This window comes from Dromaius novaehollandiae, chromosome 1, assembly GCF_036370855.1.
Source record: "Dromaius novaehollandiae isolate bDroNov1 chromosome 1, bDroNov1.hap1, whole genome shotgun sequence".
Lineage (NCBI taxonomy): Eukaryota > Metazoa > Chordata > Aves > Casuariiformes > Dromaiidae > Dromaius > Dromaius novaehollandiae.
In genome coordinates this window covers 95,559,351-95,575,695 of record NC_088098.1, presented here as the reverse complement: position 1 = coordinate 95,575,695, position 16,345 = coordinate 95,559,351, and the positions used below count along the sequence as shown (strand labels likewise).

At 39.2% G+C, this 16,345-nt stretch overlaps 1 protein-coding gene across 50 annotated transcripts in view; it reads left to right on the top strand.

Moving 5' to 3' along the window:
* ABI3BP (ABI family member 3 binding protein) overlaps positions 1-16,026 on the top strand; it is a 180,944-nt gene extending 164,918 nt beyond the window's left edge. For all 50 annotated transcript variants that reach the window (XM_064521187.1, XM_064521321.1, XM_064521286.1 and 47 more), the window contains 5 exons: positions 4,985-5,064; positions 6,936-6,965; positions 7,980-8,141; positions 12,416-12,529; positions 14,592-16,026. In XM_064521187.1, coding sequence (XP_064377257.1) covers positions 4,985-5,064; positions 6,936-6,965; positions 7,980-8,141; positions 12,416-12,529; positions 14,592-14,707 — 502 coding nt within the window. In that variant the 3' untranslated portion in view covers positions 14,708-16,026. The remainder of the gene's footprint in view (positions 1-4,984; positions 5,065-6,935; positions 6,966-7,979; positions 8,142-12,415; positions 12,530-14,591) is intronic.
* The last annotated feature ends 319 nt before the right edge of the window (positions 16,027-16,345 follow it).

Sequence of the window (16,345 nt, the reverse complement as noted above, 5' to 3'; positions counted from 1 at the left end):
TGAAAACTACAGTGAAAGTGGCAGTGCTCTTAAGATAGGAAGGCAAAGATTACAGAAAAAGTATTGCTTTTTTGTGCACTCTTTATTACAAAATATGTACTGTATTGCTGTTAATGTCAGGATTCATGGGTAAGCGGTTCCCATTTCTCTTGGCCCTCCTTTGAACTTGACTAGGAGAAAGGCTTTCCAAACAAGCCCATCATTATCTTTTGAGCAAAATGTTCCCTTCTGTTAAACCTAGTTTTCTTTGCTGGTTGTGGCCACGCAGCTATTCAAGCACACTCTGTGCAGAGAAACTCAGTAGAGACAGTCCTGCCCAATGGTCATCTCACCAGCAGCATCTCCAGCAATTAACCTGAAGTCGCAGGACTGTAGTAAGCTGTTCCAGTCCTTGGTAATATGATGAAAATCTCTCTTCACCTATTTTCAGTTCTGAATTCTTACATTTTCTCCTTTTGCATGATTTGAAAAAATGAAGGCACTGCTACGTTTGCCAAAGTTCCATGTGGAATACTGATTTTCTATGGTGGAAAAATCTGTTCTGCACAGTAATTACTGTGAGTCAAGTCCATTTAATCTGCTCAAAGACTTTTAGCGTCTTTCACTGTTCAAGAGATTTGGGAGGCTTGATCTCTCCCAAGTTTGTCAAATGGCATTCCTAGAGAGGTTAGAGGTGTGAGAGATGTTAGCTTGCTGCATATATTGGGTAGCAGAGTTCCTGGCATCTCAGGCGCATGTATATGAAGATGGAATATAGACTGGAGTGTCTCGTGAATAGTGCAGTTTCTCATGAATATCAAGTCTGGCTAAGATGTAGACATGGGATAATCATTATATAGCTTTTCTATTTCCCTTTAGTAACTTTGCCCTCCATACCTCAGAGCACTTTTTTCCCCTCCCTTGTGGCTTGTGTTGAAGCGGATGAGATTGCAGCAAGTATTTCATCTTTTTTTCCCATTTTATTTTTGTTTTTCAGATCTTCCAGCTGACATATTAAAAGGGAGGCTTTATATGGCTTTCTATAAAGAAAGCCACACCATGGCTTTAGTATTCAGTTAGATCTGTAAATTCTATCACGCCATGACCTCAGTCTAACTTTTCCTTTCTCTCCCTTCCATTTTTCAGTCAACTAGTTGCTTTTCTTTGTCTCCAAAAGTGGTTCCTACTTGTCCTTGTGCTGTTGCAGCCACTGCTGTTGTTTCTGGTTTGAATCTGGCAAAAGAAAGGAGCCTACAATGTTTTGGTACCTGTGAAAACATCTACTACAAGGCTGGGAAATATGTTTTAACTGAAAAAACTTGCCTTTTAATGTTATTAATAGGAAGCTCTCCTAATTGTCTTAAAAACAATATCTGTGGACCATCCATTAAGCTAAACTTTGAACATTCCTTTATTACTTCAGTTTTGTTTATGTGTTTACATGAGCTGAAACCTACATGCACAGGTTTTAGATATTTATTTAAATTTTGCCAACTGCAGTTCGATCTCTTGCTGAGATCATAGTGGTCCGTAGACCACAGGTTGAAGAACACTGCTTGGAAAATATTTAGCCTTCATTTCTTGTTTGGTCATTTATGAAGTTAGAGAATTGATGGGTCCAAACTCATAGGTTTAAGATTTTTGGGGAAAAGGACGGTTTCCTATTATAGTACATACCACCTCTCAAGGACAATATATTTGTACAAACATAAGCAAAACTATTTTAATTTCTTCAAAACCCTCTACTGTCTTGTCCAGCTTGTGATTTTCTGACTGACAGAGGCCTGTAAAGTCAACTTGCAAAGATCCTTACATATTCAAGTAAGATCCAGATATGGTGACAGAAGATCTTTATCTTCTTTACTCACACCTGCCTGGGTCATTACCTTCTGACTCCCTGCAGCTACCCAGCTACCCACTTCCACAAAAGCGCTTCACCTGCTCTGCTTTTGCCCTTTCCTTGTAGCCAACACCGTGGAGGCAAAAATACCTAGATCAGAAATCCTAGACAGTGCTCTTCAAATTTCTCTTTTAATTTCACATAAAGTCACGTAAACAGACTATTATTACCAGTAAGATTAGACCAAAAATTCCTAGTAAAGCAACAGAACATGCTATATTGAGCTGTCATTTATCAAAATGATAATAGCTGTAAATAAAGTGTTTCTGCTGTGAAGGAAGCAAGAGAATTTCTTTGGAGTCTTTTATCTCTAGGCATGTATTAACTTGTACATTGTCCAAAATGTTGCATCTCCTAGCTATTCCTTCAAAATGCCCAGTGTGTTCTTGAATCTTCATTTACACATCAGTGATAATTCAGAAATAATCTTCAACTGCTGTGGTACAACTGGCTGGATAACAGTCATTTTGTCTTTATTCCTAGATGTGAATACTTCTAACTGTACCACATGCCAGATGTGAATATAAAAAAAAGAAATCTGATTGGGTCCATTTTTTAAAAACATGTATTTGTTTAAATAATTTGAAGTTGATTATGACAAAGATTTAGTGTTCTAGAATTTATTAATTACTTCATTTATTTAATGTCTCCTGCAGTAATGTGAGTGGCTCAAAACAGTCTTGCAGCAATTTCGAGTAAATGTTAAGATTACTACAAATAGACTTTTTAAAGACCAAAACAAACCAGTGTTTCACTTAAAAATGTCCATGGTTTGTGCACAATATATCAGTTCAGCATACCAATGTTTATAATAAGTATTTCCCATAATTTCTAGGGTTTTCTTTTCCTTTTTAAGGCAATTGCTTGTGTAAGCAATTTTGAAGTTAAAAATTGTCTTATGAATGCTCTGGATGGAAAACAGTTACTTGGTACTGCACAATGAGGAGTCCACTGAGGCTGTTCAAGTTTTGCAGGAACCAAGAAACAATGAGCAGCAATCCAAATTTTGGATAAATTATTCTGTCTTGTGTAGGGACTTGCAAGAGGAGTTTACAAATTTCCAAGCATGCAAAGAGTGGTATGTTTTTTCTTCAGAAAACTGCTATTTGGAAAGAATCTCAGCTATGCTACATTCATGATATACTGAGTTATCGCTAATAAGTAATCCTTCATGAGTCAAGAGTTGGATGTTTAATTACCCACTTCTGGGATTTTCAGTTCATTCTGTATAGCGTCTAAGATCTTATTTTCTAGGCCTGTAGTCCTTTTGTTTCGTATTCTGTAGATTTTTCTAGCTGATGAAAAAACACCCTATGTTAAGAGAGATTCATCATGCGTGTGCCCAGAGCACATGAAAAATTTTCCTCTTTTTTTATGCCATGTAGCTGGTGTGCGTGGGAGACGTTATTGCTCACATCTGATGGGGAAGGTATGGAGAGGGTGCTGTTGACGGAGCTGCACGTGTTACTTGTCAGGGTGTTGTGGCAGGGGGGACATGCAGAGGCAGTGGGTGAGAAACTGTGAGCTGTCACAGAGCAGGGAGCAATTCCTAAGCACTGCCAGCCTGGAGGCAGAAAAGCTGAGAAGCTGCTTGCTGAGATAGTGGGTGCTGGGATGCGGAAAACTTTGAGTCTGCTCCTAGCTCTGCCATTCATGTAAGATGTTAGCCAAGTCCCATCTCCTCCTCGTAACTCTTTCCTATTTCATCCATCTTGTGTCTTTTTTGTAACATTTTTAGGTTTGCGACTGTCTTTCAGTAGGTGTTTACCTAGAGCATCTAGCTCACCACAGCCTAAATTTTAGCCTGGCTGTGGAGTTAGAAACAACCTTGTCTTGCCTGTCTGTCAAAGTTAAACAAGTATTGAGGAGTGAGAGAGGCTTAAGCAGAGGCGTCTGGCTTGGATTTTTTTTTCCCTGTCTTGTTCCATTTTCTTAGCATTTAGTTCTCTTCCCACACAATCACAGAACAGTTGAGGTTGGAAGGGAGCTCTGGAGATCACCCAGTCCAACCTCCACCTGCTCAAGCAGGGTCAGCTACAGCAAGTTGCCCAGGATTGTGTCCAGATGGCTTTTGACTGTCTTCACAGATGGAGACTCCACAACCTCTCTGGGCAACTTACTCCAGTGCTCAGTCACCCTCACAGTAAAGAAGATTCTTCTTTTTTTTTCTTATATTCAGATGGACCTTCCTATGTTTCAGTTTGTGCCTGTTGCCTATTGTCCTGTCACTGGGCGCCACTGAGAAGAGTCTGGCCCCATCCTCTTTACACCCTCCCTTCAGATATTTATGTACACTGATAAGATCCTCCCTCAGCCTTCTCTTCTCTGGGCTGAACAGTCCCAGCTCTCTCAGCCTTTCCTCATATGAGAGAAGCTCCTGTCTCTTAATCATCTTAGTAGTCCTTTGCTGGAGTTGCTCCAGTAGCTCCATATCTCTCTTGACAGTGCTCCAGTTGTGGCCTCACCAGGGCTGAATAGAGGGGAAAATGCAGTTTCCAACACAGTCATGATGGAAAGAGATCATGAGTTGATACTACTATGAAAAAAGATAAGAAACACTGCCCAATATCTTTTTATTATTTTGTGTATTTAGCATTAGTGTATATTCAGGTGATTGCATCTTTGCCTTGGCTGAACTCCAGTTGTGGAAGACATGCTTTGCATTTAGCCACTGATGCTGCCTATCGCTGTTGGTGAGTTGGGAAGAGCTGAACTGGAGGTTTGTGTTCTTGTGAATGAAAAATTTGCAAGTAAATAGCACTGTGCTTTACTTGGTCTCTCCTTATCAGATTGCTTCTGAACTGCTCCCTTTGCCAGAATAGAAAGTGTGTGTGAGAGGAGACAGACTTAAACCAGTGGTGCATTAAAACAAACATTAATAGCATGTGTGCAAAGAATTGTCAAAATGAGAAATTACTTGTTCAGAGAGGCTTTATACAATTAGGAAAAAGAATGTCTTAGTGTTTTCAGAGTAACAAACAAGGCCTTTTGGCGCTTTTCTAAGAGGCCAGTAGCACCAGAGTGTGTGCTGACAGTTTGCTTGCTCCAGACCCTAAAAGAATGCTTAGCTTGCAAAACTTTCATCTCCTGTGTTTTATTCCTCAGTTATGAATTCCACGTGAAACCTAGAAACCCTCTTGGTGAAGGTCCAAGCAGCAATGTTGTGGCATTTAGTACCGAATCAGGTAAGAACTTCCGAAGGGCTGTCCGTCATTTACAGTGGCTGATTAGAAATCACTGGTGATGTGCTCAGCCACTAGGGAATTAACATTTAGTATCTTCAAATCAAATGGACAATGTGGTCCTATGGATAGGATCTAAAACCAGATTCAAAGAATTTGTCTGTGCCACTGGTGTCCTACATGTTAAAACCCCCTCAGTTTCTACAGAGGTTTTATCATGCAAGACGAAGAGTAGCATTTCTAGAGAGGAGGTGAATATGGTTGACATTTGACTGACTTACTGGTCCAGGTAGCAAGAAGTTTTGTTCACGTTTTTTAGGTGACTAGCATGATCTGTAAACTGATTTTTTTGTTAGAGTTGTCTGTTGTATCTGTTTTTGTGCACTACCTTTAATCCATTTGTCTGGAATATATGAAAGCAGTGAGACCTTAGATAGTACTTAGCATACTTGGGCTCTCTTGCTTCATTGAGCATGTTTTGTTTTGTTTTTACTATCTCCAGATTGGCTTTTTACTATTGAGCATGTTACGGCAATGCCTGGGAGATGAGTCTGAGATCAGGGCTCTTTTGTGCGAGGATATAAACTGGCCAGACTGCAGGAGAAAATAAAAAGTCAGAGCACAGAGAGATCACTCTGAAGAAACTAACTTTACACTTAAAGAAAGCTCAGTCATTTAAGATTAGTATTCCTAACATTTCTGTATCTTTGAAACTCATCTGCGATAGCCTGGAAAAGTTGTGAGGAGCATACGGTCATTCTTTGGGCTGACATGTTTATATGCACTTCTGCTACCTTTTCAAATAGACTACTGTGTAGCAAGTATGTTGTCTGACTGAAATTAAGGATTGAGAAATAGCAGTTTGGAAATGTTTAAGTCCCAGTATGCCCTCTTTCATCACATTTACTCTCTTGTGAAACTGTTAGAGAGGAATGTACAAGCCTGTTTTGATCATTGGTTGGTTCCCAAGTCGTACCTGACCCAGAGGTGAGAATCAGAGAGTGCCTTTGCTTCCCATATTCCAGTGTCCAGGGAGGTTGCCTGTAGACTTGTTGACTTTGTACAAGCAGGATATACACTTTTTGTGTAGATCTGGTCATTGCTTGATAGTACTCCAGGACCATATAAAACACAAAATGGGTTTAGCCCATCTTTAAAGGGACATTCTCAGGCTGCACTTTGAGCTAGGTATCGTAATAGTCCTTACATAGTGTTCAGTCCCAGATGAATCAGTTTTGGCTGAGCAGGGAATTAGCCAGGGAGGAGTTCAGACTATGCCTCGCATATTTTAAAACTGTGAATACACTCTTTGTAACCCTAGATTGTTAAAACTGCAAAAATGTTTATGCCGAATGCAATTTTCATGAATGACGCAGCTTACTTTCTGTCTCCTATTTAGTTTGGACAAATTAAGCAGTCAGTCTTGGGGTTTTTTTTTTAATTGCGCACATCCATTTCTCACTTTGGGGCTTTCATAGCAAAGTTTTGTGCTGCAAGTATTACAGAGGAGTCCTTTTTATTATTTAAGTTTTGAAATTGAAATCCGAAAAAAATGCTGTAGAACTGTTTTTTTACTGGTAGCAGGTTTAATACTCTTAATTTTACTAAAACCCAGTTTGAGTGGTATCATCCCATAAGTAACATTTTTAAAATCTCAATGATGCAATAGTTTCACACAATGACATGGAAAATTTATTTCTTTAACACAAAAAAAATGTAGTGAACTTTGCTTCCAAAACTCTTTGCTTTGCAGATTAGAGCTTATGTCAACTACAGAAAATCATACTAGGAAAAGCATCCTAATGCTTTTCCACTGAAATATCAGGAAAGTTCAATTTACAGTGTCTGATTGAATGTTTGTTTTCTTTCCCCAGCGGATCCAAGAGTGAGTGAGCCCATTTCAAGTAAGCTTTTTATGTATAGTATGGTGTATTCTGATCAGGATTTTTTTCAGAAGTGAGAGAGCATAATTTTATGAAGGGGGTTGCTGTACTGTGCCAGTTAAATGAGCTCTGGACTAGGACAGCATTAACACATGATTTCACTCCTTCCACCTATATCGTAAGGAATTCAGGCCAGGCTAAATGTTTACCTGAGCAGAACACAGTCAACGTGGTATGGTGCTCAAGTGGCAGCTAGGATGGCTTCAAACCAAGGTACACAAATGAGAGAAAGACAGCCTCGTGGTGTCTCAGCCTGGTTATTAAATGAAGAGAAAGCTCTGTAAAATGAATAAACTGCTTTGCACTTTTGTGAGTGAGTTAACAGAGCACAATTCAGAGATTACTATTTATCTGCCATTGTGCTTTCCAAAAATTGTCTGCTTCTGAAGGGTTGATCCAGCTCTGCTTTAGGCCACTTTTAAGACTCTTGCTGTGTTTGGTGGGAGGTAGATTGAGCTTTTGAAGAACAGCTGAGATCCATTCAAGAGAATTGGGCTGCTTTTTGCATTTGTAATGGAAATCACTTTGACAAACACTGAGGTATCTTTTCTTTCCCCGTAATTCATGACACTTGAACTTTTTGTTTGTTTGTTTGTTTATCACATACTGTTTGCTGCGAGTTGACTTTCCTGCCTTGAATCCTCTGAAAAGCAATGACTGTATCGCACTTTGTAAATAAGAGCTTTGCCAAACACGCAGACTTTGCCCCCCTTCCAAGGCAATGCCTCCTAGAGTGAGCTTATTGCAAACTGACACCACTGACACAGAGCAGAAGCTGTTCACTGCATCAGTCTTACCTGCACATTTTAGTGCTTCCCTAAAATAGCTTTCATGCTCAAAATGCAGGTGACTAGTGCTATTAGTATACTCCAAGGTACATTCTGCTCCATCAAGGTTTTAATTCTGTTCGAGCGTATGTCATACATCATTTCATATGCCATATCATACTGAAGCCTCTCTCTTCCTCTCCTGCAGTGGGAAAGGATGCTATCTGGACTGAAATCCCATTTAATTCTGACACCTTTTCAGAATGCAAAGGGAAACAATACGTAAAGAGGACTTGGTATAAGAAGTTTGTAGGTGTGCAGCTGTGTAATTCTTTGAGATATAAGATATACCTCAGCGACTCACTTACAGGTAAGAGACATTCAGGTCAATGTTGTCCACATTGTACACCCCTCATGATATGGGTCCAGAACTAACAAGTTTAACAAGATTGGCTCTGCTGAAATGTGATCAGGTATGTTTAATCTATTCCATAGAAAGATTAATGATAAATGTTAATCTGCCTGTGCTCAGTAATCACGGATGTGGTTGATACGAGATTTTCCAAGACTCACGAGTTGCTTCTCCATGGTCATCATCTGTTTTACAACATCTGTTAGTATCCTGGGGATCATACAGAATGCTTATAAAGACCAGATCTCTGCCAAGGAATAGCTTACGTTGTAAAGGTGCCAGTCTTGCATTTAGAAAGTGGCCTGGGATAGTTCTTAATGCAGGATTAGGGCCTAATTTTAGCCTATGATTAGAGCTCAGTGATTCCCACCCCATTTGGTAGACATCTGGTTAATTCATTATTGTGGGGCTTATTTTAATATATATTAAATATATGGCTTCTACTCTAATCAACAGGTTTTACTCACCTGCTATTATTGTTTTATTTTATGGTATATTACTAACAGCAGCATCCTGGCCTTAGTTTCTCAAGTTTTGTTCAGTGTCTTAAGGTTACTAAATAATGACATATATTTAAAGCTGATCTCTGTTCTTTTCCCTGGCTACCGAGAGTGAGTTGATCCTGTTCTTTCTAGAAGTTCAGTATATCCCTGTGTAGGTTCATACACAGCTGTTGCAGAGCTTTGGTGTTGCCATCTCATGTATTTACTGACAAGATGGGGCACTGCAGTTTGGGCGAATCTGCCTTGCTCCCTTCCGATCCCCTCTGGCACTTCTGAGAGTGGCTGAGCTTTATGGGGGTTGTGACTAGGGCAGGCAGACATCCCTGGCTTTGGCACCTGGCTGCATACTTGGCTGAAGTGGCCCATGTTGCATGTAAGCTGGGGAAACAGCTTGTTAAAAAGTATTTTTTGGTTAACTGATACTTAAACAGAATCTTGCATCTCATGTGGATTGTACAAGATGTACTTAGAAATATTTTAGCTTGTAATCTGCCCCAAGCTTCTGGCTTTCTTGTGTATGAGGTCTTTTACTTGAGCTGTATTGACAACTGGTGTTAGTATAGCATTCGGACTGGAGAGAGTAAAGTAGATCTGTGTATGGGAAATGTCTCTGAGTGTAGGTTAGGCAGATACATTCTTCATATCAGATTGAATCAAATAGGATAAACAGTGGTTGAAAGAGTCAAATTTATAACCCAAAGCTGCCCCATTTCAGAGCTCAGCCCCTCACAGGAGCAGGGCTCAGCAGTCTCTGTGTGTGGGAACGGGGATGAAAAAAAGAGCAGAGAGCGTAGGACAGCCCATGCCAATATAATCATCAGTTGCCTGGCCTTGCACCCGCCACCATTCCCCCAGGAGCAGACGATGAAGGAAAGCCCTGTCATTAATAGTAAGTGCAATACCTCATCGTAAATAGTATCTTGGCAATTCTGTGAATAAGAGAGACTGTTTTGAACAGAGGTATCATTCATTCACCCGTTGCTGTACTAACCAACTGCGATCAAATGACAAAAACTGGCAATGAGGCATAGCATATCACAAAACTAGCCAGTAGAGGAAATAGCAGGGCTAATCTAGCAGGACTAGACTTTAGCCCTAAATCAAGCGAATTAACGCCACACTGAAAGCTACTTCAATCTTAGAATAAAAGTTTAATATATCAGCAGCCCATTTTCCTATTTTCATTAGATTGTTTTTGTTCTTGCTGGAAGACTGGAGATTTAACTTGGCTGGGGAAAGATGATAGTAGCCACATTGTATGCATTTCACTTGCTGAGCCTGGTTCTTGCACTTGAACTGTTGAAACCAGTGCAGGCCAGTTGTCACAATATTTGAAGGAATTTATATGTTTATGAAAATGTAAAACCATTCTGGGTTTTTCACCACTCTTTGGTAAGTGAGACTGACATGACATGGGCCTCTATCTGTTAGAGGTTTCCAATTCGAAGCCAAGCTTTTGTTCTGACGTGTTTCACAGTTGCACGCTGTCTCATCGCACCCCTGAGGCCAGTGCAATTATCTCTTCTCGGCCTGGCCAGCTGGGCAATGGCTGATAGTGAAAGGCTGCGCTGAGGTCTGAGTTCCATGTTGCACTAAAAATATCTTCTGAACCTTTTCTGTTTAAGCAGGGTAATGAACTTGAAATTTGGGTGCATTGTACATGCATTATTGTATAATACTGTATTGTATAGCTTTCTAGGCTGTTTTTTAGCATGTATTTACATTACTGTTGTTGCAGAACTCACAGTGTGTAAAGCTGCATCTAATTTGCTTAAGACCATCCATAATGAGGGAACACTCTTAAATGTTCCCTCGTTAAAAAAATGAAGTATTACATTTATGCTAGAATTACTATTCACAGAAGAGAAAGGTGAATCTAGTCATTCGCTACCTAAAAGTTTTTCAGGTATGTTCTTTATTATGGAAGTAGTTGGACAATGAGAATTTAGTAGCTATTCACTGAGAGAACACCAGTAATTTATGTATAGCGAGTGCTTGAATTATGCATATTTTATGTCGTGGTCCAAAAGAGTATATGGATATCTGAAAGTTACTGTTCTTTTGTTAGCCATATAAATGTCTTTTTTATTCTGCCTCTAGTGAAGAAAAACTGATTGATGCTACACATGCCAGTACTGTTCTATAAACCAGCATCTACTGCTCACCTCATTTAACAGTCCTCCAGAGCAGTCACTGTAAGCATTCCAGAAGATCAAGCCACCAAAAAAAAGTATTTATGGAGGGGAGGAAAAGAATAAATTTTAAGTGTGACCTTCAACAGCCATGGAAAAAAAACCATGCAGTTTTGGGCAGCCTGAATGTTCTTAATTTCAGACCAAAAATTTACCAAGAGAAACTCCCTCTGACCAGTTCTCCTATGGAAAAAATATGCCTACAGCCAAAACTAGACAGTAATAAATAATTTTCTAAAGGTAGAGCAGAACTGCATGCACGGACACCGTCAGCTAGAGGTGAGAATTTTTGGCAAAGTGTTGAGCAGATCACAAAAACATAAGAAAAAGATGTATTTTTGGTAGGCTGCTACTTTATTAGTACAACTTCAGAGAGCAGCATGATAAAGCCACCTCACCATCTCTCAAATGGCCAGAATGGCACAGATTCAAGGCTACCAGAGTCCCAACATCTAACGAGTAACTGGTTTTTCTGCTTAGCTTGTACCTGAGGACTCAGGACTGAGCCTATTTCTAAAAGCTATCACCATTTCTTTCAACTTCACAACTGTAAGCAGCAAAAGGTATGAGAGGGTGACTTTGTTTCGCAAAGATTTTCCATCTCTCATTCTAGAGGGAGAGAGATTGTCCTCTAAATGTCTTTGGTTAGTTTGTCTCCAAATAACCAGAGTTTGAACAGATTAAGAGTAAGTGCCGTGAAGGGCATTCAGAAAAAACAGTAAGTTTATCTGAAAATGTTTCCTGCTAAGGCTGAGAAAAAATAGATTGCATGCTTTCCTCCATCTTCTGAACTGAATTTTACTAAAGTCTTGTGAACCAGATCAGTAAAAATCTCTCTCTGTTGAAATTGTCTCGCTGTAAGTCCTGTTACTAACTGGATAAGGACAGCCTGCAGTGTCAGCACACAGTGTGTGAGACACTTGGGACCTTTTCTTTCACTTAGTTGCAGTCAAGTGTCCTGTTTGCAATCCTGCAAATAAACATGGGCACACCTTATTCTCTGGATAAGCAGCTACTGTACCTAGGTCGTATATTTATTAGCTAAAGGATATATCACTTGCACATGTTGTAAAAAGATGGTGCTGTATAAAGCAGGCCTTAGGCATATTATGAGATGGTATATAAAACCATCTTTGAAGATCCTCTGGAATTCCTGACAGGGGATCAAGCCTGCCTTCCAATAAAATCAGTAGCAAAACTTAACTCCTTTTTGTTACGATCAGGATGAGGTTCTAGGTCAGAACAGGATTTCCCTTATTGTATGAAGTATAAGGACAGGAAACAATATGTTCAGGCATTAGAGTCTGGCCAGCGGAGGGTACCAGCAATTGTCTACCACTGTGAGCACTGTACTTGGGGTATGTCCATAATGTTCGAATTACTGCTATAGATCCTGAGATGAGAATCTTAGCGTTCACCTTGGCATCCCAGTGGAGCTAGCACAGTGCAGTACGGACCAGTAGCTCTGGTGATTCGCAGAAATAGCCCTCCCTAAACTTCATATGGCTTTTCAACTTTGCTGCTTCTTTGCTTTCAGGAAAATTTTATAACATAGGAGACCAGAGGGGCCACGGAGAAGATCACTGCCAATTTGTAGACTCATTCTTAGATGGAAGGACAGGACAGCAAGAAGATCTACCAGTCAAAGATGGTAACTCCTGTCTCTGTGGCAAACCTTCGCGATTCCTTTGATTGCCTAGCTGTTTTCCTGCCAGTGGATTCAGGGTGCATTGCTGGGCTGGGCAATGGAATGAGACTATCAACCATCCAGCAGAAGCATCGAGAAGGTTTTGAAGATGAGCAATGGCTTGTTAAAAGGAGGTTATGATTCAGCTTCTGTTAGATAGTAAACACCCTCTCTCCTATTTAAAACATTCCAACAGATTATTCACTGTTGGTTTTACATATTTAAACCCAACCACAAATTTGAGTTTACAGAGAGGCATGAAGTGTTATGCTCAAACTAGCAAGGTTAATTTAAAGTGCAGTAAATCATCAGTCGGGCATGAAACAGCTTTATTTGGTGATAATGAGAAACTAAAATGTTTATTACTGGAAAATGTAATTCATGCTGCAGTAATTCTGTGTATACTAATTCAGCCCAGCTGCCTAGAATTCCAGCCTGGTCTAACAAAGTGGGCATGGAACTAGGTGTCCTGAAAGCAGCTGTGAGCTGCCTAGCTATTTTTTTCTCTTGTCGCAGAGGCTTGAGTGTAACAAAACTGTACCCTTGTGTCAGCTGAACTACTGCCTTGTTTGTTTGTAGCATTATCAGTACGATGTAGTCCTATCCCTTATGCAGTAAGAGGATAGGCTGCATAGATACACATGTACATAGTGGAATATCTTACGAAGAAAAAAAAAAAAAAAACCCACCAAAATAGTTTCAATACAGTATCAGTGTGTTGACAAAAACCTTCACATCCGTAATGCTTCATTTATAAAACACCTTACAGACATACAGAAATGTGTGGTGGGAGTTGTGTGAAAACAGTGTTGATGAAGAGCGTAAACTCCAGTACTTAAATCTTTTACCAGTTTTTCAGAATGCAAAATAAGTAAATGATCTGCCAAGTGATCATTATGTGGATTTTTATTTTTTTTCTAAGAGGGCTTTGCTTTCCCTTTGCCAGTTAGTGGTGCCCATTTGTAAAGGTACCTTGTTTGCATAGGGGATTGTCTGAATCCAATTTGGCATTGTCACACCAGTAGACAGCTCAGCTATATCAGATTCATTTTTTAATATTTTTATATCGAAAAGCTTTTGTATAAAAAAACTGTCTACTCTGTAAGCTTACAAAACACTGCAAAACAGATTTGGTTTTGCTTAGTGGGTTTAACTGACTAGTCATGAGCAACTGTAATCTCAACTTTTTTTTTTTTTTTTTTTTTTTTTTTGGGAAAAAGAAAAATCCTTACCTGTACCTTGTATTTCTAGTAAATGAACTGAACAGAGAAGGGACAAATTGCTCACTGCTGCTTAGTTCCTCCGTAGCTGTAGAAAGTGGTTGAGTTCTGTTCAAACCAGAATTAATGATAGATGTATGTTTCATCTGAAATGCAAAGCTCATCACGTTGGTAACTGCTCACTTCAATTTTTAACATTGCATAAATTGTTTGAATTGGAAATATGTATACTGTCCTACAGAACAACAGATTAAAAGCAGGCGGTAAGAGCTTGAACTTGAGGATGGGGAGAACACATGAAGTATCTCCAGCTGTCAAGTTCTGTTTAGGTTCACTGTAGTTTGAAGGCTACTGCACTGCTACTGTTTAAGCCTAACAACTTTGCAAGGAGGAGTGGAGCTACCCATGAAGGTTTCAGCCTGGTATGTAGAGAAGGCTCCAGGCAGTGGCAGGAGGAGAGGGAGAGGGTGTTTGCACCTCTCCTTGCCAGCACTGCCACTGTGTGACTGCTGGGGGCAGAAGTCTCCAGAGAAGCCAGGCCATGCCTCTCTGTCCTGCTCTGGACTGTGGCGATCCCGGGTGCTTCCCTTTTTTCTCGTTTGAGTTTGGTGGACAAATGCCAGTTGCTTCATGTTGCTAATCATAGTATATTCTTAGCTTAACAGGGGCAGCAAACAAACTCATTTGTGGCAGATAGCTTGGCAACTAGTTTATCCGTGACTTTAATTGCACACAAAAGTCACAGAAGTGAAAGGAAGGTACTGGCTTACAGTTTCCTGCAACCAAGACTCTCTTCTCTCTTCTAGGCTTTTTCAGGGCAGTTCGCCAAGAACCCGTCAAATTTGGAAAAATAGGTGGCGAGACTCAAATTAACTATGTTCGGTGGTATGAGTGTGGAACATCGATACCTGGAAAATGGTAGACCCGACATGAACTTGGTAAAGAAAGAGGTCCATCACTATCCACCCCTTCCAACTGCCCAAAGCAAGCTCAAAGATGAAAATGTTTATGGTATGCCTGTCATTTAAAGAATTTTGCTAACGTGTAATGGTTTATACAAATCTAATGACAATACTGCATTAATTGTGTAATAGCATAGGCTGCTTACTGTAGTTATCCAGTTTTAAAAATTTGGTTTTAGGTTTTAAAAAAAAACAACACAGGTTAAGGACATGGTGTAGGATAATGTATAGGGAAGCTGGCTCCCTATTCTTGAGGTATGGTTTATATGGTATTTTAAAAGATACAGTGTGTATATTATTTATCACAGTGTTGTAATAAATGTTTAAGGCACAGTTATGGCAAAGTTGGTCATGGAATACAATGTGCATTAGTTTTAAATATTCACTGTTTTTTATTATATTGTAAAGTGCTGTAAGCTAGTTCTCCCCATTCATAAATTATAGAATAGAAAAAGACCCTAAATCTTTTAATATCCTGCAACCAGTAAACATGAAGAGCTTTCTCCTTAGACGTACAAACAATTCATACTCCTGCCAAAAACAAAGGTAGGTTTATTGTACGTGCAGCTTTAAACGATCAAGTTAGTGTGTTTTGGTTTTTTTCCCCCCATGGTAGTTTTCAAACGCAAGCTTCAACTCTGGCAAAACGGTATGAGCAGCCTATTGCTAAAAAGTTAGAAATATCTGCCTGTTTAACTTGGCAGTGCTTTAGTTGGTTTGTTTATCTGTAATTAAAGCAGACAGGTATATATGTACATGAGAAAAGAATATACGCAACTGACCTCCACTGCCATGGCTTTTCATTAACGTGTACTGTTTTCAGAGGTTTAGCCTTAATACTTCAACAGCCAAATGTATATATAGTACAGGAGGATTTGGAAATGTCCGAAAATACAAAATGTAGAAGAGAGGCCCCTGTATTTAAAACTAAGCTAATAATAATAGCACAGTTTGTTTCATAAACAGAAAAAAGTGGTTTAAAAAATGTTTGTTGTTTGGGGAAAAAGGGAAAATAGTGATAAACGAACTTTTAAAACTGCTTTTAATTTTGATTAAAATCTCTCCCAAAGCTACTTGTTGTACTGCTTGAACATTTATGAACTAAATAAAGAGATGTAGTTTTTTTTTAAGGTGTTATTCATTACACTATTAATGTATTGAAAAAATATGAACAGGAACACTAAGATATATATAGTAGAAATAATCATTTATAGAAAATGCCTTTAAAGTACATTGCAGGTACACTGTACTACTACTAATAAAATATTTTTTAATCAAATGTTTTTCTTAGTGTTGTACATCAAAACAGAAAAATTAGTTGCTGTGGTAATTGCTGTTCCAGGAAACAGTTTCTTCTGGAACAGGCACATGCTGAATTTTTGATGAACACCTGATTTGTTAGGTCTGACGATATTAAACAGCAGTAATGACATGTTATTGCTTACTGGAGAGCAATATTAAGGGTGCTTGAGTTCAAAAATACTTTCACTCCCTTTATTTCTTACTTTATGAGAGTTCAAGAAGCTTGCCCCAGTTAGTTCTTTTTTTCTTTTTTTTTTTATTTCCTACTCTTAGTTTTATATGTTCCTAGAATCCAC